The sequence below is a fragment of the Rhinopithecus bieti genome, unplaced genomic scaffold (assembly GCF_001698545.2).
Source record: "Rhinopithecus bieti isolate Rb0 unplaced genomic scaffold, ASM169854v2 scaffold_5750, whole genome shotgun sequence".
Taxonomy (NCBI): domain Eukaryota; kingdom Metazoa; phylum Chordata; class Mammalia; order Primates; family Cercopithecidae; genus Rhinopithecus; species Rhinopithecus bieti.
The window spans coordinates 196,796-224,389 of NW_016805082.1; the positions used below are offsets into that span (position 1 = coordinate 196,796).

Here is a 27,594-nt window from a genome sequence, read left to right on the forward strand (position 1 = left end):
TTTTAAATACTTACAGCTTTATTAGGAGAAGGCTGTGGTCACCTCAGCAGCCAGCTCCCCTGTATACACAGTATACACAGCCCAGCCAGCCCCCAGGTCCTTCCAGCCTTCTGCAGTACACCGAATGCAAAAGAACCAAACAGAACGGCGGGGAGGGAGGGTCTACCAATGAGTGTCAGTGTCTAGTGCTTCCGGGAGCCAACTGCCAGGCCAGGGACACTCAAGTCCCTCAAACTGTCATCAGCTCCTGCCAGACCCCACTCCAGCATGACGAGGTCCATATGAGAGTGTCTGGGCCAGACTCCTCCAATCAGTGCATGCAATGGGCAGAGGAGGCTAGGGAATCCTGAGCCCAAAGCCATATTGGTCCATCCCCCTGAAGAAGTTGTTGGAGCTTTCAGAATGTTCTTCTTGTGTAGACATGAGACACCACTGTAACTTTACTCCATCCCCAGAAACCTGTGCCTTCAGTCTAGTCTCTGCGCAGCCCTCGAGGGCATGGTTGGATTAAGGAAATAGTCAAAGGCAAGCAAGACAAACTCCCTAGGTTGTCTTGGTCATGCGTCTTTCAAAAGGGGAAAGAAGAAAAAAGAAAAAAACACCACAACAGATAAAAGCACTGAGGCCTGGCTTGTGTCAGGAGCCAGAGTGGTTGTCCTTCCTTGAAATGGTTTGTAAGTACTGATGGCAAAAGCTGCTCTGCTCTACTGGAGGCCAGCCTCCTACCGATGGCACCTCTCTTCCCACCCACCCACTCCCCCTGCCATCCCGCACAGCCCCCATGCCACCCTCTCCTCCTCAAGGAGGGAGTGCACCAAGCACAGGGCGCAGTGCTGTCGTCAGCTAGCAAGGATCTGCTTCTGCCTGGTACCCTGGTCCCTTTTGTCCCTGTAGCTCCACAGTGGTCACTGGCACAGAGGGTTTCCTCTTCACTTAGTCCTTCAGGGGTGACTGCAGCCCTGCCTCAGAGACTGGCACACCCTCTGCCCCTGCATGAACTCCGTCCAAGGGCTCCAGCCCAGCGTTAGACCCGGGTGAGAACATCATCACAGAGGCTTGGCTGGGAGTTGGTTTGTGGATTCTGACTATTAGGGAAACCCACAGAAAAGAACTGAACTCTTCTGTCCCAGGAAGATACATGCTTTGATCTTAGCTCAATACAATTCTCCACTGAGGTCCTGGATTCATCACCTACACTCAGAAGCAGAATATCCCGTGTACACAGTGGGGCATCTGAACCTTCAAGAAACACCCTGCTTAGCCAAAGAAGCTCTAACCCCAAAATACCTCCCCACTTGGAGCTATAGAAAATGCCTGTTTCTATTTTCCTGACCTGTCTATAAGACAGACAGGTCTCCAGCAGTTCCTACTAGTGGCTGCCAGGCCCCCTGGGTCAGTCATCGATTCTTGGTGCCTCCTGAAACCTACTCCCAAGGAGTCTGAAGAAAGAGGCCCTGTCTTTGGCTTTGGAGCCCAGCAGGGGGCTGGGCTGTGGGGAGCAGGAAGCCACACACCACACCCTCATTTCTGTGGCTGGAAGCTCAGTCTCCGAAGACTGAGTGTGGTGGTAGGATCAGGTCACCACTGTCCTAGGGGAGGGATACGGCTGGGTTCCTAGAGGGCATAATCTGAGGTAGCAAACAGTGGAGAAGGTAAGGCCTGGGATACAATGTGACGTACCCAGGGCAGACAGCAGTAGCTGTTGGAATGAAGACGAGTTTATAGGCACACAGATATTCAGCACCTAGCCCTCATAGGCACGCCCCACCCCCTCACAATGGGTGCAGGCCCGTGGCCACTGTCAGGGCTGTCTGAGGTGACACAGACCCTCCGACATCAGCCTGCATATATGTGCCTCTCTGGAGGAGGAAGCCATCAGAACTGCAGCCTCCTCCTCCCTATCCCAGGGTGACATCCCCCAAAGCCAGGCCCAGAGCTCAGCACCAACCCCAGTCCAGTGACAGCAGAACCCTCCAGAACTTTCAGAAAACTCCCTGCATCGGCCACAGACTCCATCGCCCCTAGCTAATGTCAACATCTTTCTGTAATGGCCGGTTCCATCTTGAAGAAGACAGCAGGCTCCCTACTGACTTTCCCCCCTCCCTGCAGAGCCTCAGAGAATGCTTCCATGGCAGCCCCCCCACCAGTCCTACACCCTGCACCTCAGAGGAAGGAGAGGCTGCTGCTTTAAGGGAGGGCCAAGAGTGCAGGACGAGAAACCTCAGGACTCCCTGTGCACATCCACGTCTTCCAAGGTGGAGTGCCAGGCTCCAGGGGCCCTAATCTCATTCTCCCCATGGCTTCTGCCCAGCCCCAGCCAGCTTGTATTGCTTAGTCCATGTCAGTTCAAAAAAGAAGGTGGGCTAAAAGCACCGTGAAAACCCTGCCTAATTCAGACACGGCTCAGAGCCCATGGGGCCACCTGAGGGTGCCAAGCTGCTGAGACATGGCTCTTCCAGCAGCCTGTGGCCTCCCTTCCGGGGGCCGGGGTCCCTGAAGTTCTGCCTGGAAGGTGCCCATCCTCCAAGTCCCTTGGAAACTGGGCCTCAGCACCTTCTGCCCTGCACCTCAAAGCCTCTTCCCGCAACCGCCCCAAGGAGCGGGGCCTGAGGTAGACTGTGCAGGAATTCCTGGACTTCCCTCTGCCCAGTCCAGGGAGGAGGAGGGAACCTCTCGCCCCAGCCCATGGTCCTTGTCCCTGGATGTGGGTGACATCGTGGCATGAGCCCCTGGCCACCGTCCTCTGCCCACTACTCCAGCTGGCAGAATGCTGGCACATCAGTGGGGTGGAGAGTGAGGGGGAGAAAGGGATGACCCCACTCAGCACGGCCTCAAGACGCAGAAGTCCAGCTCCTGGGGCTTGCGGCGCAGGTTGCACTGGTCCCGGGCCAGCAGCCGGCCTCCGTGGCCCACGCACTTGAGCTGGCGCCTCTTAAACCCCCGGCCGCAGCTCTTGGAGCAGGGTGACCAGGCGCTGAGCTCCCAGGTGGGGCAGGGCTCCCCACAGGCTTGTGTCTCCACGGGCCGATGGGCTGCATCACACGCAGGGACCGTGCGCTGCCCCGGGGAGCCCCGGCAGTCCACTACCCGCTTCTGCAGGCCGCTGCCGCAGCTCACAGAGCACGGCCCCCAGCTGCCTGCCACCCAGCGTGCAGCGGGCCTGTCGTCCGGCTGCTCCACCTGGTTGGAGAGGCTGAGGACGCTGTTGTGCAGGACAGAAGGGCCCCGGGGGTCCTTGGGATGGGAGGACTTGTCCTCCCGAGGCTCTTTGGGCAGATAGAAGGAGTAGCGGACCCGGGGCGGTGTCATCTTCCCCACGGAGAGGACCTCCACGGTCAGCGGCTCCAGGATGGGCCGGGAGGCCTGCAGGCTCTCCACCGCTGTGCCCGTGCCGCTGTACCGCAACAGGCTGCCCTTCACCACCAGGTCCCGCTCCACTGCCGACACCACGAAGTGCCCGTTGAGCAGGTACTTGCCTTGGCTGTTCTTCAGAGCCAGGTAGTTGTCATCCCCAATCAGCCCCTTGTAGCCGCGCTGGCGGATGTCGATGCTTGAGGCGCCTGCCGGGATGGCCACCACGAAATTGTAGCCATGCCTGGGGTGGGAAATGGGGGTTGTGCATTAGACAGAAGCCTGGACCTAAGGACCTCACCGCTCCAGAATCTGTTTCCTCAGTAAACCTAGCTTTTGGTGAATTCTGGCATGCGAGGGAAAGCACAGGTTTGGGAGTCAGAGAGGTCCCTGCCCCTTGGCGACTGGTGCTGGGTAAGGTGCTGAGTTTCTCTAAGCCTCCGTGTCCTCACCTGTAAAGTGGAGCTCAGAATTCCACACACCTCACTGAACTGCAGGGAGGACTGAGTCCACCAAAGCATATAAAGCATGTAGCATGGTGCCTGGCACACATCAAGGATGTGTAGACATCTGCCATGACGACGAGGAGGAGGAGGATGACGAGGGTTGAGGCGGGGGAATAAGTCCACCATCCTGGAGCCTGAGCCTAGGATCTCAACGCAGTGAGAGGACACCGGCCCTAGAGGCAGGGACGCAGATCCAGCCTGGCTCACACGCCAACTCCTGGCAATTTTAAGCAAGCCAGTGTCTCTGGGTTCTGGTGTCCTCATCTGCATAATGAGTGGGTTAAGCTGAATGATTTCTAAGGCTCCTTCCAGCTCCAACAGGCTGTGAAAAGAACATCTGCCACTTAACCAGTGAAGCGAGCCTGGGGTATGTGCCTCCTCCTCCCCATGTGGCCTCCCCACCACAGGTCCCTGCGAAGCACAGCCTGGAATGCCATCTGTCCCTGGTGCCGAGCTCCCAGAGGCGGGGTTGGGCATCCTCCCTGCACATCCCCACCCAAGGGCTCAGGAGAGGGTGTTGTGTCCAGGAGCACAGTCAAGGCTCCAGGACAGCCATCTAGGCCTTTCCATCACCAGCACCTGGACTCCCAAATTTTCCGGGCCAACCATAGCCCCCACTCCCAACTGGGACCTCAGGTGCCCTGCCTGCCCTCTTTTCTTCCAGAACGTGGATCAGGACTTTCCAAGGAGCATGTGTTTGACCTCAGGAAGCTCAAGCTGGGGGCCCCAGATTCTGGAGCTAGGACTAGATGCCCAGGGTTGTCCAAGATGTGAAGCCTCCTTCAGTCCCAGCCACTCACTTGCTGTCTCTTGGCAGTTTATTGCCATTCTCACCTCAATCTGATCCCCAAGGTCAGGGCCTCAAGTCCAGGGAGAGGCTGGCAGCTGTCACATTCGGCCTCATCAAGGTGAAGGAGTATTGGGCATTTATTATGCACCAGGTACGATGCTAACTGTTACTTGGACTAACCCCCTTATTCCTCACAAGAGCACACATGAAATATATTAGTATTATACCCACTTTACAAGTGGGGACATCTAGAGACCTGGAGATTGAGTTCCCTTGCCCAGGGTCATCCAGAAAATGGGTAACTGTGATCTGAATCAGGTCGGTCTTACTCTAGAACATTATACAGACCCTAACAACTCTGCCCACCTTCCTGAATACCATCTCCTGTTAAGTGGGTCTTCCCCCAGCATTCATCTTTGTTTGTTGAAAGAATGAATGAATGAGTGAATGAATGAGTGAGTGAAGGACAAGCAGCCCTAGATGGGTGGCCTCTGCAGCAAGGGTACTGGCTGGATCTGACATTTACCCCAATCTAACCCAAGCTTCCAATGCCCTGGGGAATTCCACCTCCCTCCCTTTGCTCCCTGGCAGCACCTTCCAGGACCCCAACTCACATGGGCTTGGTGAAGAGTCCTGTCACCTTCTTGCAGCTCTTATTGTCTCCCCCACACACCCCACACTTGTCGAACCTCTTCTTGGAGCCCAGGTTCCCATCACAGCCAGCCTTGATGCACTTGCCTTGGACACAGACGGAGGTGGAGTCGGGAGAGCACAGCGTGCCGTCCACCACCTGCAGTGCCCCAGAAGGGGAAAAAGAAGGAAGAGCGGGGCAGCTCAGCCGATGCTCCCCCAAACACCTGGTCCCTGCTTTGTTCTCAGGCCCCAGGTTCACTCACCTTGGGTGCCAGCACATAGAAGTAGCCAGTGCCATTGGCTCGGCAGATGAGCTTGCACTTGTCCCGAGGAGACACGCCTGAGTACTTGGGCACCCATGCCACAGCCAGAGTGAGCCGGTTGGTGCTGTGGTTATAGCCATTGAAAGCCTCACACTGCTCCTCCCGGAAGCTCTTTCCGGAGGCTAGGGAGGGAGAAGCATAAGAAAGAAGTTGAAGGGAAGGGCTGAGGCCGGTGCAAAGGACAAGCCTCTCTCCCAGCCTGCCATGACTCTCTTAGCCCTTCCCACCCTTGTCACCAAAGCTGCAACCTTCCCCCATCTCACAGCACTAAAGCAGGCTGGGCCCAAAGGACCCAGGGCGCAGATGAAAACACATCCCCTGAGCTATGCACCACCTTCTCCAGTAACCCAGCCTCAAACTCCCCCTAGGTTGCAAACTATTTTCAGAATAATGTAACTCAGTGCATAAAGTAAATTACACAGATTAACGACAACACCAGTTACATTTGCTACACAACTATCGATATATTTTGAAACAAGTCTGTGATATATGTGCTTTTTTGTTAATGCATTAAATATGATTCAGGGCCGAGCACAGTGGCTCACGCCTGTAATCCCAGCACTTTGGGAGGCCGAGGTGGGCAGATCTCCAGAGGTCAGGGGTTCAAGACCAGCTTCATGAACATGGTGAAACCCCATCTGTACTAAAAATACAAAAATTAGCCAAGCATGTTGGCAGGCGCCTGCAATCCCAGCTGCTCAAGAGGCTGAGGCGGGAGAATCGCTTGAACCTGGGAGGTGAAGGTTGCAGTGAGCCGAGATCACGCCACTGCACTCCAGCCTGGGCAACAGAGTGAGTGAGACTCTGTCTCAAAAAAATAAATATACATATATATGATTCAGTAATGAACCTGATAACTACTATAATTTTGAAGTAAGGATGAGCTTAAACAGCATTTTGAAAATGCTGCAACAACCAAAATGTCATGTCATCAAATATCCATGATTCCTACTGGTGACAAAGTCACAGGTGCTTCTACATGTCATCAAATATCCATGATTCCTACTGATGACAAAGTCACAGGTGCTTCTACATGTCATCAAATATCCATGATTCCTACTGGTGACAAAGTCACAGGTACTTCTACTACTATTATAGTTGTGTTGCCTAACTGAAAGAAATACTAAATTTCAGATAGAAAGGTAAATTAGTTTTAAAAAATACTAATTTCTCTCTGAAAGAAATACTAAATGTTAGATTGAGACATTAATAAAAATAGAGATGTCATTTTTTTTCCCCACCAAGTTATTGGGCTCTGGACTCCTGCTTACGAAGATGGGCTGGGCAGGCCTCAGCTAAGAGGACTTCTAGTGTCTCATTCCCATGATCCATTTAGTCTCCCAGGCTAAGCATCCAGAAGGAAACACCCTTGCCAAAGGTGAGTGGAAAGAGGAATGATCCCAAGAAGAATCTGCACCTCTCCACTTCCAGGCGTTGTCCTGAAGGTTAGAATCTTGACTGCAGTCCCTTCGTCATCAGTAGGAATCCATGATAGAAATACTAGGCTACCTGAATTACCTGTATACCCAATTACCTGGAGGCCTTGCATTACACGGAGTAGGGGTGGGGTAGGGGTGACCTCCAGCCTCGCCTCCCCGGGCCTAGGCCACCACTGCTCTCCCCGCCTCACCTGAGCTGCGGCAGGGTTCCAGCTTGCAGGATCGGTATTTTACCCTCACTCCCTCGCAGTACTTGCCCCCGCTGGCAGGAGTGGGGTTGGTGCACTGCCTCCTGGCCAGCTGCACGCCCCCGCCACATGTGCGCGAGCAGGGGCCATAGGGCTCCCATTTGGCCCACGAACCGTCCACCTGTGAGGAAGAGCCTGTTATACTCCTTGGCAGACCCAGGTGTCACACCCAGCCCCTTAGCCCATAGAAAAGCTGCACTGTACAGCCTTCAAGTTCTCATCCCACCTTCCCGGAATGAAATTCATGTTGCATCATGAAGAAAAAGACAATAAGCAAATGGCCAGTGTACACCGATCCCACCTAACGTTCCAACCAACTAAATAGCAAACAGCAACTGCCCCCAGATGCACAGGAGGGTGCAAAAGAGAGGCCTCGCTGGGTGCTGGAGTGACACAGATGTGTTTCCTTTTTTTTTTTTTTTTTTGAGGCAGAGTCTCCTTCTTTTGCCGAGGCTGGAGTGCAATGGTGCAATATTGGCTCACTGCAACCTCCACCTCCCAGGTTCAAGTGATTCTCCAGCCTCAGCCTCCCGAGTAGCTGGGATTACAGCTGCCTGCTACCATGCCCAGCTAATTATTTTGTATTTTTAATAGAGACGGGGTTTCCCCATGTTGGCCAGGCTGGTCTCAAACTCCTGACCTCAAGTGATTCGCCCATCTCAGCCTCCCAAAGTGCTGGGATTACAGGCGTGAGCCACCGCACCCAGTCAGAGGTGTTTTCAATAGACTCCACCCATACCACACCACCCTAGTGGGCTTGAGCAGTGGCAAATCCTCCTTAGCCTTCCAGTGCTTCATCTGCAAAAATGGGGTGGATAATACTAATAATATTCGGGCCTGATATCAGGTGGATGATAGAAGTGACCTAATGCGCATGAAAATTCCCAGCACCACGCTGGCCCTGGCAGAAGTTCAGAGATTCCTCTAATCTCACAGCTTGCTGGGAATAAAAGAAAAAAACAAAAAACGTTCCCTTTATTTGTTGTCAGTGCATTCACAGGCATCTCTAAGGCATGGCCAGCCCCCAGCCTTGCGGATAAAAAATGTCACCATAGATATGTGAATGTTTTTATTCCTTAGTGTTCGATAATTCAGACTCGACGCCAGACCAAACTGATCTTAACCTCGATCGGGGGCTGTATTTGAGAAAGTTTCACCATGAACCATTCTCATGTTTCTTTTAAGAAGAGATAAAGATAAGACACTATTAAGCAATCCTAAAACTCGACTTGGCTTCGGGGTGAATTGTGCAGTGTTTTGGAGGGCTTTTTTTTTTTTCTTTAAGTTTTTTTTAACAAGGTAGGAAGAGAATAAAATTTACAGTGTCCATGATGTTTTCCTTAGAATGACAGTGAAATGAGTGTGGATCCTCTGAACACACTCAGTTGAGCAATAGAGGAAGCAGCCCAGCTGCTGTACTCGCCTGGAATTAAAACTCTGCCACCGACCGTCCACACAGTGCCTAACTCACATGGAACTAAGCAGGAACTGGCTGCACGTAATAGAAACACTTTAACCTGTGTACATATCCAGCATATTTATTCAATCTACCCTTTGTCAGATAGTTCTTGTTTCATTACGTCAACATCTGTTTGATCCTATAAAAAAAAACCACCACCACCCTCCTTCAACCCTGCTTTGGCCTCAAACTACTCAAACTAGTGCCTCACCTCATTCCATCCTTTCACTCCCTGAGAGTGTCACCCACATTGGCTCTTTCCTCATACTCACTCCCCAGAGCCTGGCACTGTGGGTTTTGTCCCCATCACACCCCGGAAGCTGCCCTCTCAAAAGCCACAATGGCCATGTGAAGACTAAAAGAGTGTGCCTAGGCCTCGTGATCTCCAATTCTTCTTCAGCATGTAGCACTGTTCCTGCAGCACTGTTCCTGCAGACAATGCTACCTGGTTTTTATTTGGTATCACTGCTTCCTATTCGTACAAAAAACATTCACTGCGCTCCCGCCCTGTGCCATTCACCCATTCCTTCACCAAACACTTGTGGAAGTCCCTGCCCTCAGAGCAATGACTCCCTGCTGGGGAGACAGACAATAAAAATGAATCCGTGAACGCAGAGTGAAGGGTGGGCTTCCCAGCAGGTGGGAGGGAGGAGTTGGGAAGGGCTGCTCTGGATTACGGGGGATTCTCTTGTGCCTGAAGGATGTACAGGTGGCATAAGCCATGCAGACATCAGAAAAAGGGCATTCCAAGCAGCCGGAGCAAGTGCACAGGCCCTGAGGGGCGGGGGATGAGCCTGAAGTGCGCCAGTGTCACTAGGGCCAATAAGGCAGCGAGAAATGGGACCCCTCATTCTGAGCCACGGCAAAGCCCCTAAAGGGCGCCGAGCAGAGAAGTGGCATAACCTAAGGTGCATTTCAACAGAGCTGCCATGGCGGGAACCATCTGTAAAGAGTAAGAGCAGAAGCAGGGAGACCAGTTAGAGGTAACTGCATTAATCCAGGGGACAGGGGGTGGTGGCTGGGGCCAGGGTGAGAGCAGATGAAGTGGTGAGAAATGATCCTGGATCTGCCTTGAAGATAGCCCCACAGGGACGTGGAGATACAGGGTGTGAAGCATATGAGAGAAATAGAGTTTCAGCTTGAGCAACCGGGACATGGAGTTGCCAGCGCAGCTTCAGGGGAGATGGCCAGGAGCTCAGTCTCACCGACGCATGCATAAGACGCTAATCAGGTGTCCAATGGACACGTCCAGATTCCCTTACAGATGCAAGTCTGCAGGTCAGGAGCGAGGCCTGGGCTGAAGATGCAAATTTGGGAGTCTTCAAGCTCTAGATGGTATTTAAAGCCATGGTCTGGATGAATCAGCGAAGAGACTGAGCGTGGATGGTGAAGAGGGAAAGGACTGAGTGCCGAAGCACTCTACACTTTAGAAAAGGAGAGTACAGGCCGGGCGCGGTGGCTCACGCCTGTAATCCCAACACTTTTGGAGGCCAAGGCCGGCAGATCACCTGAGGTCAGGAGTTCAAGACCAGCCTGGCCAACATGGTGAAACCCCGTCTCTACCAAAAATACAAAAATTAGCCGGGAGTGGTGGCGGGCACCTGTAATCCCACCTACTCAGGTGGCTGAGGCAGGAGAATCGCTTGAACCCGGGAGGTGGAGGCTGCAGTAAGCCGAGATCACGCCACTGTACTCCAGCCTAGGCAACAAGAGCGAAACTCCATCTCAAAAAAAGAAAAGAAAACAAAATGAGAGCATAAGGAAGAAGCAGTAAAGGTAATGAGAAGGGGAGGAGGACAACCGAGAGGCAGTGGAGACCCTGTTCCAGGGGCCAGAGCTCTGGGCTGCCACAAATGCTGCTGGCCTGCTGGGCGATGGGAGGAAAGGTAACAGTCACTGACCTTCGTGGTGTGCAGGCCATTTGGTAGCCTTAATAAGAGTTGTTTTGGAGAAATGATGGCAGTCAAAGCCTATTTGGAATGGGCAGCAGAGAAAAGTGGGGAGATGGAACTGGAGACAGCAAGCTTGTACAACTCCTTCCGGGAACTTGCTGTGAAGGGAGTCAGAGAAACAGACCACCAAGGAAGTGGGATCGTAAGAAGTTTTGCTTCAGATGGGAGAAATTGCAACAGATTTGTACTCTAAAAGGCATGATTCAGCTCAAGACTGGGAAATACTGGCACTGCAGGAGACGGAGAATTGATCAGCAATGTCCTTAACAAGCGAGAGGGGATGGGGTTCCTGCACAAAGCACACAGCGTGGCCTCAGATCAGAGCAGGGACAATTCAGCCGCTGTAAAGGGGACAGTGAACAGGCGCAGAAGCAGGTCGGGGGGTGGGTGGAAGTTCCCTTCTGATTACTTGATTTTTTTTTCTCCTTTGGGAAATGAGAAGAAAGGTCATCGGTGAAAGTTGAAAAGGAGGAAGAAAGAGTTGGTAATGGGAGGAGACAGGTGATGGTGGGTGTGAACTAATAGTTCAGGAGGTTGGGAGAGTAACCAACTGGGGAAATGAAATAATGTGACTCCTGGACAGGATTATGGGCCCACCTAAATTTCTGGGTCATCAATTTATTTTACTTTTTTCTTACTTTTTCTTTTTTTTTTCTTTGAGATGGGATCTCACTCTGTCACCTAGGCTGGAGTGCAGTGGTGTGATCATGGCTCAGTGCAACCTCTGCCTCCCATGTTCAAGTGATCCTTCTGCCTCAGCCTCCTGAGTAGCTGGAACCACAAGCATCTGCCACTACGTCCCACTAATTTTTGTATTTTTTGTAGAGAGGGGGTTTTGCCATGTTGCTCAGGCTAAACTCAAGGGATCCTCCTGCCTCAGCCTCCCAAAGTGCTGAGACTACAAGTGTGAGCCACTGTGCCCAGCTCAGATCACGAATTTAAACTGAGACCAGTGAGCACAACTGCATGTTTTTCTCCAACCACAGTCACCTGTGTAAGCACAATTGAATGGGTGAGTGAGTTGGAGTCAACCCAGATGGTGGCTTATCCAAGTGAGTTTGATGCAAACAGACAGGGGCAAGGGAGTCAAGAGTGTACGCAAGGGAGTGATCTCAAAAATGGACTGTGGAATTTCAGCTCACGAAGGAGGAGGTGAGGGCACAAGAAGGGTGAGGCATGATGGCAAGGTTGTTGCAGCAATGGATTGTAGGCCCAGATGGGATTGAGGAATTGTTGGAATCCAAATCCCAGAGGGAGTCATCTGGGAAGACAGGGCCTTGGTGGTCAGAATGGGATTCCTGAAACAGATCTGCGGGAGCTGCAGTGATTTGTAAGACATGCTTTACGATCTGACCTCGGCCAATGAGGGCAGTGACTTCCATGAAGGTTTCCTGGAAAGTTTCAGTTAAAACAGGGTGACCAAGGGATTTTAAGAGGTGGAGGAGATAGATCTTGCCTAATCATAGACTGAGAATTCCAGAAAGTGTGGAAAGATGGTGCTTCTCAGACCGCATTTTCTCTATCCAGTATTATCTTAACTTGTCTCTGCATCCTCCAGCCTCATCTTCCCAGAAGGAGGCACTGACCACATACTGCCTGTCCTCAGGACCTTCTAACGCCTGGCAATCAAGATGGCTGCCGTCTGGCCCCAAACAACCTTCCCGAAGGCAGTTCCCATAGAGCCTTCATCTACAAAGCCCTGCAGCTCACTCCGACTCGCCCAGGACCTCCCTGCCTTGCTCTATTTCTGCCTACAGGGACCTACTTATCCCTCAGGCTCTCTTCAAATCTAACCTCCTCCTCCAAGTTTTCTCCGTCCCCTCTCATCATCATTAATCTCTTGACCCCTGTTCTCCTGTGACATGTTTTCATTCTTCTGTCCTTTTGCATAACACGTGCCTCTCTGCGTCTTGTATCACAGCTACACTTCGAGCTTCCCCACTTGACTATGAGCTCTCCGAGGCATGGCCTGTGTGTTCTTTTTCTGACCACCACAGTATCTCACCTAGTTCCCTGAACACAGTGGGTTGTTGCCTAGCAAACAGTTGAAGGTTTAATTAGATATGTATCCCCAGCACACAGAAAAATATTTTAAATAATTCTGTGCCATACTCATCTCAGGGCAATTGATAATGTGCTGGTGGATGCTTTTTTGTGACATTGACTCTGTGCCCAGAGGCAAGTCCTCCCTGAGCTGAGAACAGGGATGGGAAGGGACAGTCAGCTCCAGGATCCAGGAGGAGGACAGACCTCTTTTTCCTGCCCAGAAAAGTACAAATTCCTCTCCTACCCCCAAAACAAGACCTGAAGAAGATAGAGTTATTACATTCAGAGAATATTTGGGATTCTGAATGTTCTTGTTTGGTTGCTATTTCTGTTTATCAGGAGGGAAAACAAGTGTTGTTCAACTATGTTTCTGCTAAAGAAAAACAGCAATTGCAACAGAAATGGAAGCTTGGTTCAGAACGCAGCCCGTTCCTGAGGCTTGCCCAGGGCTTTGCTTCACTGCAGTTCTAAGCCCCGTTCCTGCGCATGGTCCCCAGCTCCCTGGGTGTGGAACACGCTGGGAAAGAGTGGATGTGGGAAGGAAGGGAGGAGCCAGCGAGTGAGCTGCTTCTAACACTAGGTGTTCAACTTTGAGCCCAGAGCTCCTCCCCAGGTAGGACGAGGCCCGGAGCTCAGGGCTGAGACCCCACCTCCCGTTGAAGGCTTTTCCCCATGTGTCTGAGGCCTCTCCAAGTCCTCTGACCTGCCATAGTTTCTCTCTCCAGTTTTAGAGTCAAGAAGGGGACAGGACTATATAGAGGGCAGTGCAGGCACAGCTCAGCAATGCAACAGTGATGGTCCCATGGCCAGTCTGTGCTAGGCAGCTTCCTGGTGAAGACCAAGGGCAGGGGAGGCCCCCAGGTCTCCGTCCCTCCTCCCAGCAATCCCGAGCACAGCTCCAGAATTCACTCACCCTGTGCTTGTTGAGGTTGTGTCTCTCCACGCAGGCCCCTTTGAGGCAGAACTTGCCCTCGCCACAGCTGGTGCCATCGGCCCAGGGGAAGTGGCGGGTCTGGCACACCATCTGTCCCTTGGCCTTCCCAGTGCACCACAGCTTGGTGCAGTACTGCATGTAAGGACAGGGCTTGGAGCCCACGCCAAAGGCCAGCTCACACTGCTGGCTCAGGGTGTAGCTGGCACCTGGCAGATCCTCGGGCAGGGAGATGGGCTTGCTGGGTTGGTCCAGGAGGCAGTCACCTGCAGAGAGCCGAGGGCGTTCGTTAGGATGAGCTGGGAAGATGAGGTTTGGCTAGCCCAGGGCAACAGGAATGCACTCATGTCAGAGCCCAGCTCCAAGGGGGCACACACACCTAATGTACAGAGGACGGAGAAGTGAGCACCTCCACCAGGGGCAGCAGCAAAGCCTCCTCCGAGGTGGCCTCACTGCCCTCCCGCCGTCCTGGCTTACCGTGCCCGCTGTCCAGGAAGTCGGTGATGATGGCAGCACTGCAGGCTGACCAGGGGTTGGCGCGGTCAATCTGGATGAGCGTCGGGGACATCATGTGGTTGGCTCGGAGCTTCCCAAACACCTCCTCACAGACTTTCACATTGTCATGGGGCATGTTGAACACGTGGCCTGTGGGGTGAGGCAAGAGGACTGAGAGGGCAGGAGAAGGACATGGGGGTTGGAGGGAGGAATGGGGCAGGGGAACTAGAAAGCATATGTCAGCGGTTTTCAGGCTGGTCATTGCCACCTATCAATAGACTGCTTTCAAATGTCCTCAAGATCATGTTCTTGTGTTTTCTGTCCCCTGCATCGAGCTGTGGGCTCCCCAACAACAGAATGCACGCCCTTGTCGTTAACATGGTGTCCCCACAGTGCCTAAGTGCTGAGACACTCTACTGAGGGGCTCAAACCCCGTCGCCGGCCAGTGGGGCTGGAGCGATCGGAAAAAGTACAACAAAGCTGCTGCTAAGGCTCACTGTGCCCTGAGAAGGGGTCCTAAGGCTTCAGAGCACAAGGGGCAAAGACACGTGTCTCCCACCCTCCAGGGTGTCCCAGGCAAACCTAGAAGACCCCAGGAGGAGCTTATCCAGCCTTACCCAGCTCGTGGGCAGTGGTGAAGGCGGATGGAAGCCCATCGTCCTCAATGACAGAGCAGCTTCTCTTGGGGTCGCACATGGTGCCCACATCGGCCATGCCCAGGGTGTCACAGGTGGTGGCTCCACACAGGTCCTGCCGGGTGGGGGAGAAGCAGAAGCCAGCCCAAAGTTAGAGACAGTGACAGAAGGGACCTGAAGGGAAGAAAGGGCATCCTATGGGACATTCCAGCTCATCTCATTCCAACCTCACCAGGCCCAGCACCTTCCAGCCAGGCCCTTCCTCCTAGGAGGTTGTGGGGCTGTTCACAGAATGAACCCAGGCTGAGGGAGGAAACTTAGGAAGGACTCTGTGGCTCACCAAAAGACTTTGCCTAAACCCTATGCAGGGAGGTCCTCTGGGAGGAAGTTAGGAGGTACCAAATTAACTACAAGGGCCACTACTTTACAGAGAGACAGCTCTCCAGATCAGAAAAGCGGTGACTCCCATAGCCAGGGGAGGCTCGCTGAGGCAACAGGGAGGAAGCCAGTCTCATTCCCACCCAGAGGCAGCTTCGAGCAGCCTCAGTCTTTGCTGGGCTGCCTTTTGGCCAACCACGAATTAAGTGCAGATTCCCAGCCAGAGGGCTGTTGGCCAAGGAACCACCCATGCCAGCAATTTGGCTGCCTTAGACTGGGAGGAAGCAGTGAGGTGAACCCAAGTCCCCATCCAGACACAGTTTCATTGGCTACAGAAGCACAAGGGGACACAGGCTCCGTGGCTGCTAGGAAGAAAGATACATGAAATAGAGGGATGGCCACCTAAGCAGGAAGGTCCCTCGTTTTGTACTGAAGCTTAACTTGGCTGCAGAACCTAGGGCCTCCAGCAGCAAACCCTGACAGGAAGTATTCCCAGGGGACACAGAAAGGCAGGATAGGGCCTCCGAGGTGAATCTCTCAAAGAACTTACTGAGTGTCGTTGGCCAGAAACACTGCCAGATACCTTAAAAACCCAAGAGTTGGAAATAGGATGAGACACTTGTGTACATTCTGCTCCTCTTAAGAAGACATGTGTTGGGTCAGGCACCGTGGCCCACACCTGTAACCCCAGCACTTTGGGAGGCCGAGGCAGGTGAATCACCTGAAGTCAGGAGTTCGAGACCAGCCTGGCCAACATGGTGAAACCCTGTCTCTACTAAAAATACAAAAATTAGCCAAGCATGGTGATGGGTGCCTGTAATACCAGCTACTAGGGAGTCTGAGGCAGGAGAATCACTTGAACCTGGGAGGCAGAGGTTGCAGTGAGCCAAGATCGCACCATTGCACTCCAGCCTGGGCGACAAGAGCAAAACTCCAACTCAAAACAAAAAGAAGAAGAAGAAGAAGACGTGTGTTGAATCAGTGATGCTGGTTCTCTCTTCATTACATCACTGCCTTCAATGCATAAGGCATTCTGCATTTCACAGGAAGCTACTACGTGTGTCACCTCATTTAATCCTCACAATAGGCTTATGATGCAGATATATTATTATATCTATTTGTCAGAGGTGGGAACTAGGTGCATGCCCATAGTTCATCATGGCCATGATGTGTTAAATGCTGACACTGTGTATGCACTTTGCACGAATGGCCCTATTTAATCCTCACAACATCCCGTTGAAATAACGACTATTACTACCACCTTCCACAGGCAAAGAAGCACACGTCTGCATGCATGTGCATGTATATGCGAGGTCGCATGTACATCTGTGTACGTGCTGGCAAGGGGCGAAGGTGGGCAGCAGCACAGCGCAGGGAGCCGGGAGCCAGGGGGCATGGGAGGAAAAGCGGTCAGAGTACAGAAAATCAGCAAAATTTAATCCAAAGCACTCAGAGGTTTACCACCTGAGCAGTCAAACCTGGCTTCCCACGGTCAGGTGATAGTCACACCTCCTAATGAGTAACAGTTATTTCGAGGGTGACCAGCCTGAACCTGGGTGCACCAGAGGCAATGACGTGTGCCCTGCACACCCAGCCAGGTCTGCCGCCTGTGCTTGCTGGAAGCATTTCTTCCACTTCTAGGAGCCCCACGGAGGACTTCAAATGCCCTTCTCTTCCCATATTCTTTCGTCTTCAAAGACTCACTCTCCCAGAAAGCTTTCCTTCCCAAGAGCTCTGAAACCTAGAAAACAACCACTGTCAAAACTTGGGAGGGGCCTGGGCACAGTGGCTCATGCCTGTAATCCCAGCACTTTGGGAGGCCAAGGAGGCAGATCGCTTGAGTCCAGGAGTTCAAGCCCAGCCTGGGAAACATAGTGAGACTCCATCTCTACAAAATATAAACAAAATTAGCCAGGCATGATGGTGCATACCTGTAATCCCAGCTACTCAGGAGGCTGAGGTGGGAGGATCACTTGAGCCTGGGAGGGTAATGCTACAGTGACCCGTGATCACGCCACTGCATTTCCATCTGGGTGACAGAGCAAGACTCTGTCTCAAAAAACAAAAAACAAAAACAAAAAAAAATTGGGAAGAGACCTTCACCTGATCAGCAGTTTAGGGAATGTGACAGCTGAGGAACATGGGAAGGGAGCCAAGATGAGGAAGGCAGGGATGAAGGCTCTTGCAAGGGCATAGTGAAGGATGTAGGTGTAGGATGGGTGTAGTGTAACACCCAGCAAGGCTGGGGCTCTGGACATTCTAGCCCAGCAGGTGCAGCCTGTGGGGGCAGGCACCTACGCTTGCCTCTGGGCTGCCCTGCATGCTCAGTGCTCCCTGTGTAAGAGGGAGAGGGTGTGGAAATAAGAATCAAGAAGTCTAGATTCTGGTCCCGGCCCCATCACTAAGTAGATGTGTGACTTTATCCAAGTCCTCTCTCTCTCTCTGGGGCCTTGGTTTCCTGCTCTGGGGAAGGGCCAGCTTTCAACTAGAGCCTGAATCAACCAGCGCTTTCCGCCTCTGCTCCTTCCCCAGTCCTAGAGCATGCAGCCCCTTCTGGCCCTGTAGGCTATGAAAGGAACCCACAGAATGACATGTTTTCAGAACCCCAAGGAACATCTTGTCTACTGACCCAAGTCATGTAGTTGACAGCACTCACTCTCAGAAAAGTGGAAGTCACCCACGTGGAGATTCAGAGTCCTGTTCCCCAGCCCCGCTCTTCACAAATGCCTAGACCAGGCAGGACACAGTGGCTGGGGCCTGGAATCCTAGCACGTTGGGAGGCCAAGGCGGGAGGAGGACTTGAGGCCAGGAGGTCAAGACCAGCCTGGGCAGCATAACAAGACCCCATCTCTACAAAAAATAAAATGTTAAAAAGAAAGAAAGAAACTGCTAGACCAGATTGAATGCTCAGACTGGGATCTAGAGGGCGTCTGGAACTCAGCCACCCTGCAGCCGCCTCTGTGGCTGGGAAGTCCTTACGGCCAAAAGCCTCCTTCCTCCTAGGGAGGGTGGATTTTCTCTGGAGCAAAGACATGCAGCTGCAGGCCCTGCTTGGCCAGGCGCAACCTGTTCTTTCCATCAGGAAGTCCCGGTTTCCCTGGATCAAACAAGAGGAACAAGGAAAGAGCCGGCAAATTTCCTGAGGGTAAGAGTGGCTCTGGAAGCAGCCGTCTTGCAGTAACCAGCGTCTTCACTGTGGGAAGACACAGCTGTGTGGGGTCAGAAGCTCTGCCTGTCCTCCTGCCACCCCTGCAGGGACTCAGTGAGGAACCCTGAGCCTTTGCACTTTGAACGCCTACACGTGCTTTTACGGGGGCCCAGCAGTGCCTCATCTGTGCCATCAAAAATCTCCACCCTTCTGGAATGAACTCAGAGGCACTAAAACTGCCTTAACCTCTTCAGCTCAAGTGCTTGCCTCCAAAAAACAGAAGCTGTTCTGCCTTCTTCCTCCTAGAAGGTGTAGGTATTCCTAACCCAGCCCCTACCTGACTTATGATTCCCAGCAATTGGCTGTTTCTCTTTGTAGCTGCAGCTGCTTTTCCAGATGATCCTGGAATCATCTTGGCCAGGAACCGAATCCTCCTGGACTGTTATTTTCTAACTGTCCCTTCTTATAAAATAATTTAGGATTGGAGCCACAACTTAAAAAAATAAACAAGGATAACACCTGGCAGTGGCTTGTTTACCAACGTCCCTGCATACACGCCTCCAGCGCGATTCCCACCAGCTGCCCCCTCTGAGAACCTCCTTCTTACCTCCTCTCATTTCCCAGGCATGTACCAAGATGCTCAATGTTTTCCAGCAACACAAAGAGAGAGGGATACACAAAAATCAAGCAAATTAACATTTTTTTGAGACTGGGTCTCGCTCTATTGCCCAAGCTGGAGTACAGTAGTGTGATCTTGACTCACTGCAACCTCTGCCTCCCGGGTTCAAGCATCTCGTGCCTCAGCCTCCCAAGCAGCTGGGATTACAGGCATGCGCCACCACGCCTGGCTAATTTTTGCATTTTTAGTAGAGACTGGGTTTCACCATGTTGGCCAGGCTGGTCTCAAACTCCTGGCCTCAAGTGATCCACCTGCCCCAGCCTCCCAAAGTGCTGGGATTACAGGTGCGAGCTACTGCACCTGGCCGCACATTAACATTTTTAATGTGGCAGAAGACTTCTGCATTCTCATGTAGCCAACTTCCTGCTTCCACTGAAGTTCTAGGCAGCAGAGCCAGAGCTCATCTTCATGGCTACATCACAGCACCCAGGTATTATGCTCACGGGACTTTAGGGCTGTCCTCTCATGTTGCAGATGAGGAAACTGAGGCTCAGTGACTTGAGATTACACACCCCAGTCCCTGTGGCTATTGAGCGAAGAATGAGATCCCAAATCCAAAGCTATGTTCTTTGGTCTAAATCATGCAGCACTAGTTAGGAGACCGTAATTACTGGTGAAAAGCACCCTGCGCTAGTATTACTACTGTGCCTTTAACTTGTTTCCCATCTGAACCTCTGCCATGCGTCACTGTATTTTCTTGTCCAGCCCAAAATCCATGTCTGTTTGTAATCCCCAAGGATGGGAGGGCCTTGCTTTGCTAGAAGAAATAAAATCTAGCAATTCAGTGCCTTGGCAATGTGATGAAGAATGTTAGTTACTTCTACTGGCAGATTCTATTTCACTGGCATATAAATCCCTCCAGATGTACAAAATGGTATTACTGCAAGAGAGTGAGGTAACCAAAACAACAATAATTACCTCAATGAAGAAGAAGAGGAACCCCAAGCTTGCAAGAAGACTAAATCTTCTATTTAAAAAAAAAAAAATCGCCCCTGCAAGAGAGGGTGCCTACAAATACAGTGATAATAGCTAACATTTATTGACTGGCTACTGTGTGCCAGACTATCACGAGAGCTTTACCTGCCTTCATTCATTTAATCCTCACAGCTTTAGGAAGAAGACACCATTTTCAGCCTCCATCGCACAGAAGAGAACCAGAGAAGGTAAGTAACTAGCCCAGGGTCACACAGTAAGCCCAAGGTTAGACAGAGAGGAAGGGGGCAAGTGAGGATTGAAGTCCAGGCAGCGCAGCAGCAGGGTTGAGCTCTCACCATGACTTCCTGCTGACTCTGGTACATATCACCCCAAGAATGGAAGGCCCCACCCTATATCTCCAGCAACTGCTGATTGACACTGAGTGGGAAGAGTCCTCGGGAGAGGGAGAGGCAGGATTAAGTGCTAAGAGTTCTCTGAGAGCACTGTCTGCACCCCCTCGCTGGTTGAACAAGCCCCTGGCTCCTTGCCCCACACCTGCATTGACACACTGACCCCAGCCCTGCCCTGTCATGCACCCTGTCTGCTGACTCCAAGGTGGATTAAACACACACCTCACTGGAGCCCCTCCTTTCTTCAGGGCAAAACCTCGTGGCAAAGAGCCAAGATGAAATGCCAGAAGAATCTAAGACTCCCTCTCCCAACCCTGCAGCCTGACAGCCTCAAAAGCTGGATGAATGATCCCCAGGAAGGGAGGTGAGCTACCTAAGCACCCAGGGCTACAGGCAGCCCTTGCACTTCTGTCTGCACCTTCCTTCCAAAATCACCTACTGAACAGCCAACTTGCAGGGATCCAGGGATCCATGCAGGGGCCTATAATGACTAAAGAGGTTCCTGCCTAAAAGGAGTTTACAGATCAGTGAGATTAGCAAATGCTGATGTCCATAGCTTCCATACAACAACAGGAACAAGTGTTAAGCATACTTGCAAGGGCAATGGGGCAGAATGCTTTAAATCAGGGCTATCCCAAACTTGAGTCTGGCAAGGGATCCATAGCTAGTCATTCAACAAGAAGCATGTACTAAGTGACTACTAAGGTAGTGATAATAACTACCATAACTGGGGGTCTATTCTGGACCACTCAGTAACACTTATCTTTGCAACAGCCCCGTAAGTGAGGTATCATGTCATCATCATTATCCTCATTCTAAGAATGAGGCAAGTAAAGTGCACATAGCTGACTCATGCAATGTCCATTGCTAGAGAGTTCAAGCCCCCTGATTCATACTCAGCTCTGCCTGACTCCAAACCTGTATTCTTTCCATCATGCCACGTGATCAAGTCAAGGTGTCAAGGAAAGGTTGGGAGGAAATTCCAGGGGTGAGAGGGGACGCAAACAACTACAGAGAAGTTCAAAGGCAGAAGGAGAGTGAGACCTAAAGAAAGAGAAAAACTCACTTGCCTTTCTGACTAGACCAGCAGTTAAAAATAAAAGAAAAAGATTCCCTCCAACCTTCCTCCCCCATCTGCTGACATTAATATCAGGCGAACTCATTTGATGTAACTAAAGAGAGAGAGCACTCATCCTGCAAGACAGGGAACCAACATATCCACTCCTCCCTCTCTCTTCCCACTCCTTCCCTCCTCCCTCCCAGAAGGCATGGTGTTGCGTTTCCAGTTGGTGGCCAAGAATAACAAATTATTAAATACTAAATCTACCAATGACCTCTGTCTCCTAATATCTTCCAAAGCCCGACTTCAAGAAAGATCCTAATGAAATCATGATCCTTTTCTATTGTATAGGGAGATATGTATAACGTATGTATTATCACTTCATTATTAACTATTTTTATCTGAACAGTAAATCTCACTGCCCTATGACAAGTGCTTTATCACCAAAAGAACTGGCGTCTGTTTCACATGAGGTTCTAGAATGCTGCTGCGCTCTGCGCAGTGTAGGGTATCCCCAGGGAAACACGGTACTGCTCAAGGTCAAAACAAGAAGACAGCACCAAGCTCGGGGTTGTGAGAGGGGAAAAGTCAGAGTACAAATAAAGAGAATAAGGGGGAAGAGAAAGACTGTAAAGATCCTGCCTGGAGAGTCCAAAAAGAGGAAGGTGAGAGCGTGGAAGAAGAGCGAGAGGAGAGGGAACAGAGGTGGCGTCAAATGATATGAAGAAGCAACAGGAAAAAAACAAACAAAACAGACCAGGCGCAGTGGCTCAGGCCTGTAATCTCAGCACTTTGGGAGGCCAAGGTGAGCAAATTGCTTGAGCCCAGGAGTTTGAGACCAGCCTGGGCAATATAGCAAGACCTCATCTCCAAAAAAAGACATTTTTTTTATTTAGTCAGGCATAGTAGCACATGCCTGTAGTCCCAGCTACAGGCTGGGTGAGACTGAGAGTCTGAGGTGGGAAAGATAGTAGACAATATTATAAGCAACTTTTTGTCAATGAATTCACAACTCAAATGATATGGAAAATTTCTTGAAAATATAAATGACCAAAGTTCACTCAAGAAAAACAACTTGAATATATATGTTTTTAAAATGAAATTTGTAGTTAAAAGTCTTCTCACAAAGAATATTACAGAGCCCAGACATGGTGGCTCACACCTGTAATCCCAAAATATTGGGAGGCTGAGGCAGGAGGATCTCTTGAGGCCAGGAGTTCAGGATCAGCCTGGTTAACATAGTGAGACCCTGTCTCTACAAAAATAAATTAGCTGGTCACGGTAGTGCAGGCCTGTAGTCCAGCTACTCAGGAAGCTGAGGTGGGAGGATCGCTTGAGCCCAGGAGTTAAAAGGCTGCAGTGAGTTGACAGCACCACTGCACCCCAGCCTGGGTGACAGAATGAGACCCTGTCTCTAAAAAATAAAGAAATAAATGAAGAAGCAGACAGAATAACCATAAAATACAAGTCCTAAAAAAAAGAAATAAATGAAGAAGCGGACAGAATAACCATAAAATACAAGTCCTTAAAAAAAAAAGAAAGAAATCAAGAAACAGACAGTAAAACCACAAACTACAAATCCTTAAAAAAAATAAAAATAAATAAAAAAATCAGTCCAAAGGAGAAAAGGTCACAGATAGCAAAGCAGGCAGTGGAATGGAGGAGACGGCATCTGATGACACAGAAAACAAGCTCCCCTCCCCAGTCCCCACTCCACAGCCAGTACCCTTTCTGCTCCCATCCCTTGGAGCGCTTCCTTAGCTCCAGCATTCAGGAGAACGCCCCTCCTCCCCAGCGGGGCTGGTCTGGCACTTAGCACATCCTGTTGAAATTAGCTGTTGTCTTGTAAGCTCCTCATCACATTGTGAATTCCTGGGGACCTGAGACCACTTTTTTTTTTTTTTTTTGTGACAGAGTGTCACTCTGTCGCCAGGCTGGAGTGCAGTGGCACAATCTCGGCTCACTGCAACCTCTGCCTCCTGGGTTCAAGTGATTCTCCTGCCTCAGCCTCCTGAGTAGCTGGGACTACAGGCGCCCGCCACCATGCCCAGCTAATTTTTGTATATTTAGTAGAGACAAGGTTTCACCATGTTTGCCAGGATGGTCTCGATCTCTTGACCTCATGATCCGCCCGTCTTGGCCTCCCAAGAGGTGAGCCATTGCGCCCGGCCAAGACCACATTTTATTACTACGTGTAGCTCCACAGCCCAGGGTAGTACCTAGAAATAATAATAAATAATGCTCAACAAGTATTAAAAGAGTGTACGAATAAATGAATGAAAGCCATTCTACCACAAAGAGTTACCCAAACGGCAGCGTTATTGGACCTAAAGACAGAGAGGTCTCAGGGAATAGGGGCCTACAAAGTCACAGCATTAAATACCTGGCTCCTGCCGCCCACTGCAACAAGAAGCCAAAGAAACTTTTCTCCTCACAGAAATAAATGAGAAACACTCTGGCTCTAGTTCTTCGCAGATCCTGGTTCCAGTCCTGTGCTGACCTCACCCTGCTGTTATGAGCCTGGAGACCGATCACTTTGCAAAATCAAATGTGCACTTTTCTCCATGAACTTATTCTGAATCTTTAAGTAAACTCCTCAAATTGTCAAAATACTTGTTGTATAACCACTATATTCTCGTTTCCGGGCAGTTAAGGCTCCTGGAGACCGCATCTGCTTTAATCTCAGAAAGGGCAGCTACTCGTTCCTGTTCTCATGGAATACTGTACCTTCCCCCAGAGAGGTCAGGAGTGAGAAGATCCTGAGACTCTCAGAATGCAGAAGGCCCTGAAGTCCGAGCTGGTGAGGAGGTGGGGGAGAGGTGTTTACTCTGAAGCATAAAGGTACATACCTTGATGGCAGCCCTGAAAACACAGAAGCCCCACTCTCTGGCTTTGCTCTCTGGGCACCTAAGGGGAAGGCAGCTTCTCAAAGTCACATCTTGCACATCACTGCTTCTGATCCAGTGGTCATGCATCTTGTACCCATTATGCATGGACAACACAGCCCCCGGGGGGTTGAACACACACTACTGAGGAATAGAAGCTGTCATGCTGTTTGATTGCTTCTTCTTCAAAAGGGAGCCTCCTTCTGACGGCATGATCCTATGCCCAGCAGGAGTTCTCTTCCTAGGGCTGACTCCAGAAGCCAGCCTTCACCACCAGGCTGCAGAGGCTGAGGTCTTTTATTTTGGAGTCAGTGAGTGACCTTCAATGGGGCAGCCCAGGTAGCAAATGGGGCAACAGCTGCTTTGCCCATTAAGATATCCTGTTCTTGGCCTTTGCTTTTTTTCAAGCCCCAGCAATCTAACTGCCAAGCTGGTCTGTGTGCAGAGGTCAAAGCCACCTCCTTTGCAGCTTCCCCATGACTCAGGCAATGCTTGCAGAGGCTGGGCAGTGGCAGCTCAACAGACCTCAGTTGGAAGAATGAGCACAAGGAAACAGACTCAGGCCAAAGACCTCCCTAGAGAAACCAGGTGGTGGGAGGAGAAGAAGGCTGGGAAAAGAGGAAGTTCGACTCTAGGAAGGGACTAGCTGTGCCAAATGGGTTACTGTGGAAGACTCCAGCTCCAGCCTGTGTGCGCCAGTCCAACTTTGAGTGACCATTTGGAAAGAGTGGAGAGTTAGAGCCCCAGTGGTAACCAAGGATTCCATACCATCCCCAGAATGCTGTGGTTATGATAATAACAAAAAAAAAGAGAGCATGGCACAGATTCAAGTCACAGTCCCCCAAATCGGAAGAAGGAGCTCACTTGGATGGCTCTTTTCCTCCCAGCCTCCTGTATCTGAGAAACTTCAAGAATCCAAATACTCCACAGTGCCCAATCACTCCAACACCTGTGAATCTAAATGTTCACAGATTCATAGCTTCTTTGACATAGAATACCAGGTAAGGCCTTGCAAAAGGCAGGGCTGCTTCCTGGGCTGGGTCCATCTTTCTAATCCCAATACTCAGTTTCCTTCTAACTCTACGACTGGAATGTCCAAATACTCTTGACTAAGCTCACACCACTTCCACCCCAGCAAGGGCAGAAGCTAGAGCCCTGAAGTCAAGTGTAGTCGTAGGAATTATAGTGACTTGGGAGCAGGAGCAAGCGTGCCAGCTCTGCTCTGTAGTATACATCTGGGCAAACGGGTCACCCTCTGACAGCAAGGATACAGGAAAATTGGAAAAGATTTTCCCAACTCAGCTCCAAGTGAAACTCCACTTGAAACTCCAAGTGAAACAGTCTCAGCTCCAAACAGGTGCCCTAACTACACTGCCTGCTCAGAATGGTCTAGAAGCCTCTTGGACCATGCCAGCAGAGAAGGCTGTAGGAGAAGCGGCAGTGAAGGAGGGATGCTCGCAGGACTTGAGTCTGGCCTGTCACTGCAACTCACAAAATCTCTCAATGATTCCCTGCACCCAAATCCAGGCTTTCCAGGCCCAGTACACAGAGGGGACAACATGTTACCCGAGAGAAATGTAGCAGGCGCTGACCTTGGATCACCTTCAGTTCTACAACCCTTGAAAGGAGACCTCAGGAGGTGTCCGAGAAGTCTCAGCCGCCCATACAATAGGGGCGGGCCGTTCCCGCCCAATCCAACACCATCCTCATAGCGTCTCCTATCGGTCTTGGACACAAACTGCGGCTCCGGGGCGGCAACTTCCTGGGTTCCGGCCCCTCGGCGCCTGATCCAGGAGGCGCTGATTGGCCGCGCCAGGCCAACACCTTCGGAAAGCGCAGGCTCTCCTCCAATGGCCCAGATGCACGTGAGCCGCCGAGAGGGCTCTCCAGAGAACTACAGCTGGAGTCGGAAGAAGTTAACGAAGTTTAAACTCGGAGGCATTGCACGATACAAAGGGGATTTGGAGCGCTAGGGCAGGTGACCCTAAAGAACGGGACTCTATGGGTGCAAAATGACAGCAGATCAACTCACCTGCCTGGTGAAGAGGATGGCGGTGTCCCAGTACTCGGGGTGCTTGTCACTCACTTTGTTCAGCTTCTTCTGCCAGGCACAGAAGTTGCGCAGGGTCAGGGCCGCGTTGCCGGTGACCTTGGGCCCGGAGTCACGATCTCTAAGAAGCAGCACCTTGACCACAACGATGTTGATGGGGTTGAGGATGCTGGGATGGCGGTAGAGTCGCGCCGCCGTTGCCAGCAACGTCAGCAGATAATGCTCCAGGTCCGCGCCGTGGAACTTGACCATTGACTCGTCCGCGACCACCAGCGTCTCCACGTACCGCGGGATAGACACGAAACGCTTGGCGCGCCCGGACCTGCGCCGGCTGCGACTCTCCCCCAAGCCCGCCCGCCGCGGCCTGTAAGGGTCCAGGGCCCGCAGGATGGCGGGGTTCCAGCCCGAGGCCACCCCGCAGCGAGAGGTGGGGTCTCCGGAAGGCCCGCCCGGAACACCGCGGCGCTGGAGAAGGTGTGCGCCCTGGCTGTTGCGCTGCGCGGCCGGCGCGCTGGCGTTGGGCAACGGGCTGATGACATACTCGGCGCCTCGATAGCCAAAGGCTCCGCGGAGCCCCCCGCACAAGCTCACAGCTGCGAACGAGTCCGGCTCGGCGTTCACGTCTCCAGAGTAGAAGCAGCGTCGCAGGTCTGAAGAGCCCCCGGTGAACCCCTGGAGGGGGACGCCCAGATGCTCAGTGGCGAAGGCGGGCGCCAAGAACTGAGCATCCGGCGTCAGGTGTAGGTAAAAGTCTTCCTGAAATGCTGTGATCTGAAAAATGAGTCCCTGATCCCCGGAGTCCTCGGGACCCCGCCAGTAGTAGCGGCGGCCGTTGATGTCCGGGTCCAGTCGGATGGGAACGACTACCTCCCGCTCTGGCTCAGAGCCTCCAGCGGTTCGCCCGGCGAAAGCCAGGGTTAAGATGCCCAGCAGAAGCATGGCGCCGGGCAGCGCACCGCCGCGCTCTGGGAAGGGGCTGGGCCGGGCTCTCCGGCCGCGGACGCGGTCTCAGCGCAGCCCGCACTCCGGTGCCGCCAATGCTCCGGGACCGCCAGCAGCTCCCTGAGAGGAGAGCCAAGGGAGGGAGGCTCCTCCCAGAGCAGCGAGCGTGCACCCGGCAGCCGGCGCTTCCTACCTGTGCCTTTCCAAGCAAAGCGCGCCTGGGAGCTTAAGTACAATCGCTGTCAAGTGCAAGGACGAAGATTTGCAGCCGAGAACTAGCGGAAGGTGCCGGGCGGCTTCTCGCAACCGCAGCCACTCG

At 51.9% G+C, this 27,594-nt stretch overlaps 1 protein-coding gene across 2 annotated transcripts; it reads right to left on the minus strand.

Annotated features, from left to right (window-relative positions):
- Window positions 1-27,594, minus strand: ADAMTS15 (ADAM metallopeptidase with thrombospondin type 1 motif 15). Of its 2 annotated transcripts, none has more exons than XM_017871148.1 (8): window positions 26,316-27,594; window positions 14,791-14,923; window positions 14,156-14,323; window positions 13,661-13,944; window positions 7,234-7,411; window positions 5,544-5,725; window positions 5,262-5,437; window positions 1-3,595 (listed from the first exon to the last, which is right to left on the minus strand). In XM_017871148.1, the coding sequence occupies exons 1-8, from the start codon at window positions 27,270-27,272 to the stop codon at window positions 2,821-2,823; spliced, it is 2,853 nt and encodes a 950-aa protein (XP_017726637.1). In that variant the 5' UTR covers window positions 27,273-27,594; the 3' UTR covers window positions 1-2,820. The 2 variants fall into 2 exon arrangements, with proteins under 2 accessions (XP_017726637.1, XP_017726638.1); XM_017871149.1 differs by lacking the exon at window positions 1-3,595 and adding an exon at window positions 3,608-4,179.

Coding starts and splice junctions, on each gene's coding strand:
- ADAMTS15 (XM_017871148.1), bottom strand. CDS start 27,272: ATGCTTCTGCTGGGCATCTTAACCCTGGCTTTCGCCGGGCGAACCGCT. Junction 13,945..14,155: donor CTTCCTGGACAGCGGGCACG/GTAAGCCAGGAC, acceptor GGCTCTCTGCAG/GTGACTGCCTCCTGGACCAA. Junction 3,596..5,261: donor GGACTCTTCACCAAGCCCAT/GTGAGTTGGGGT, acceptor TTCCCACCCCAG/GCATGGCTACAATTTCGTGG.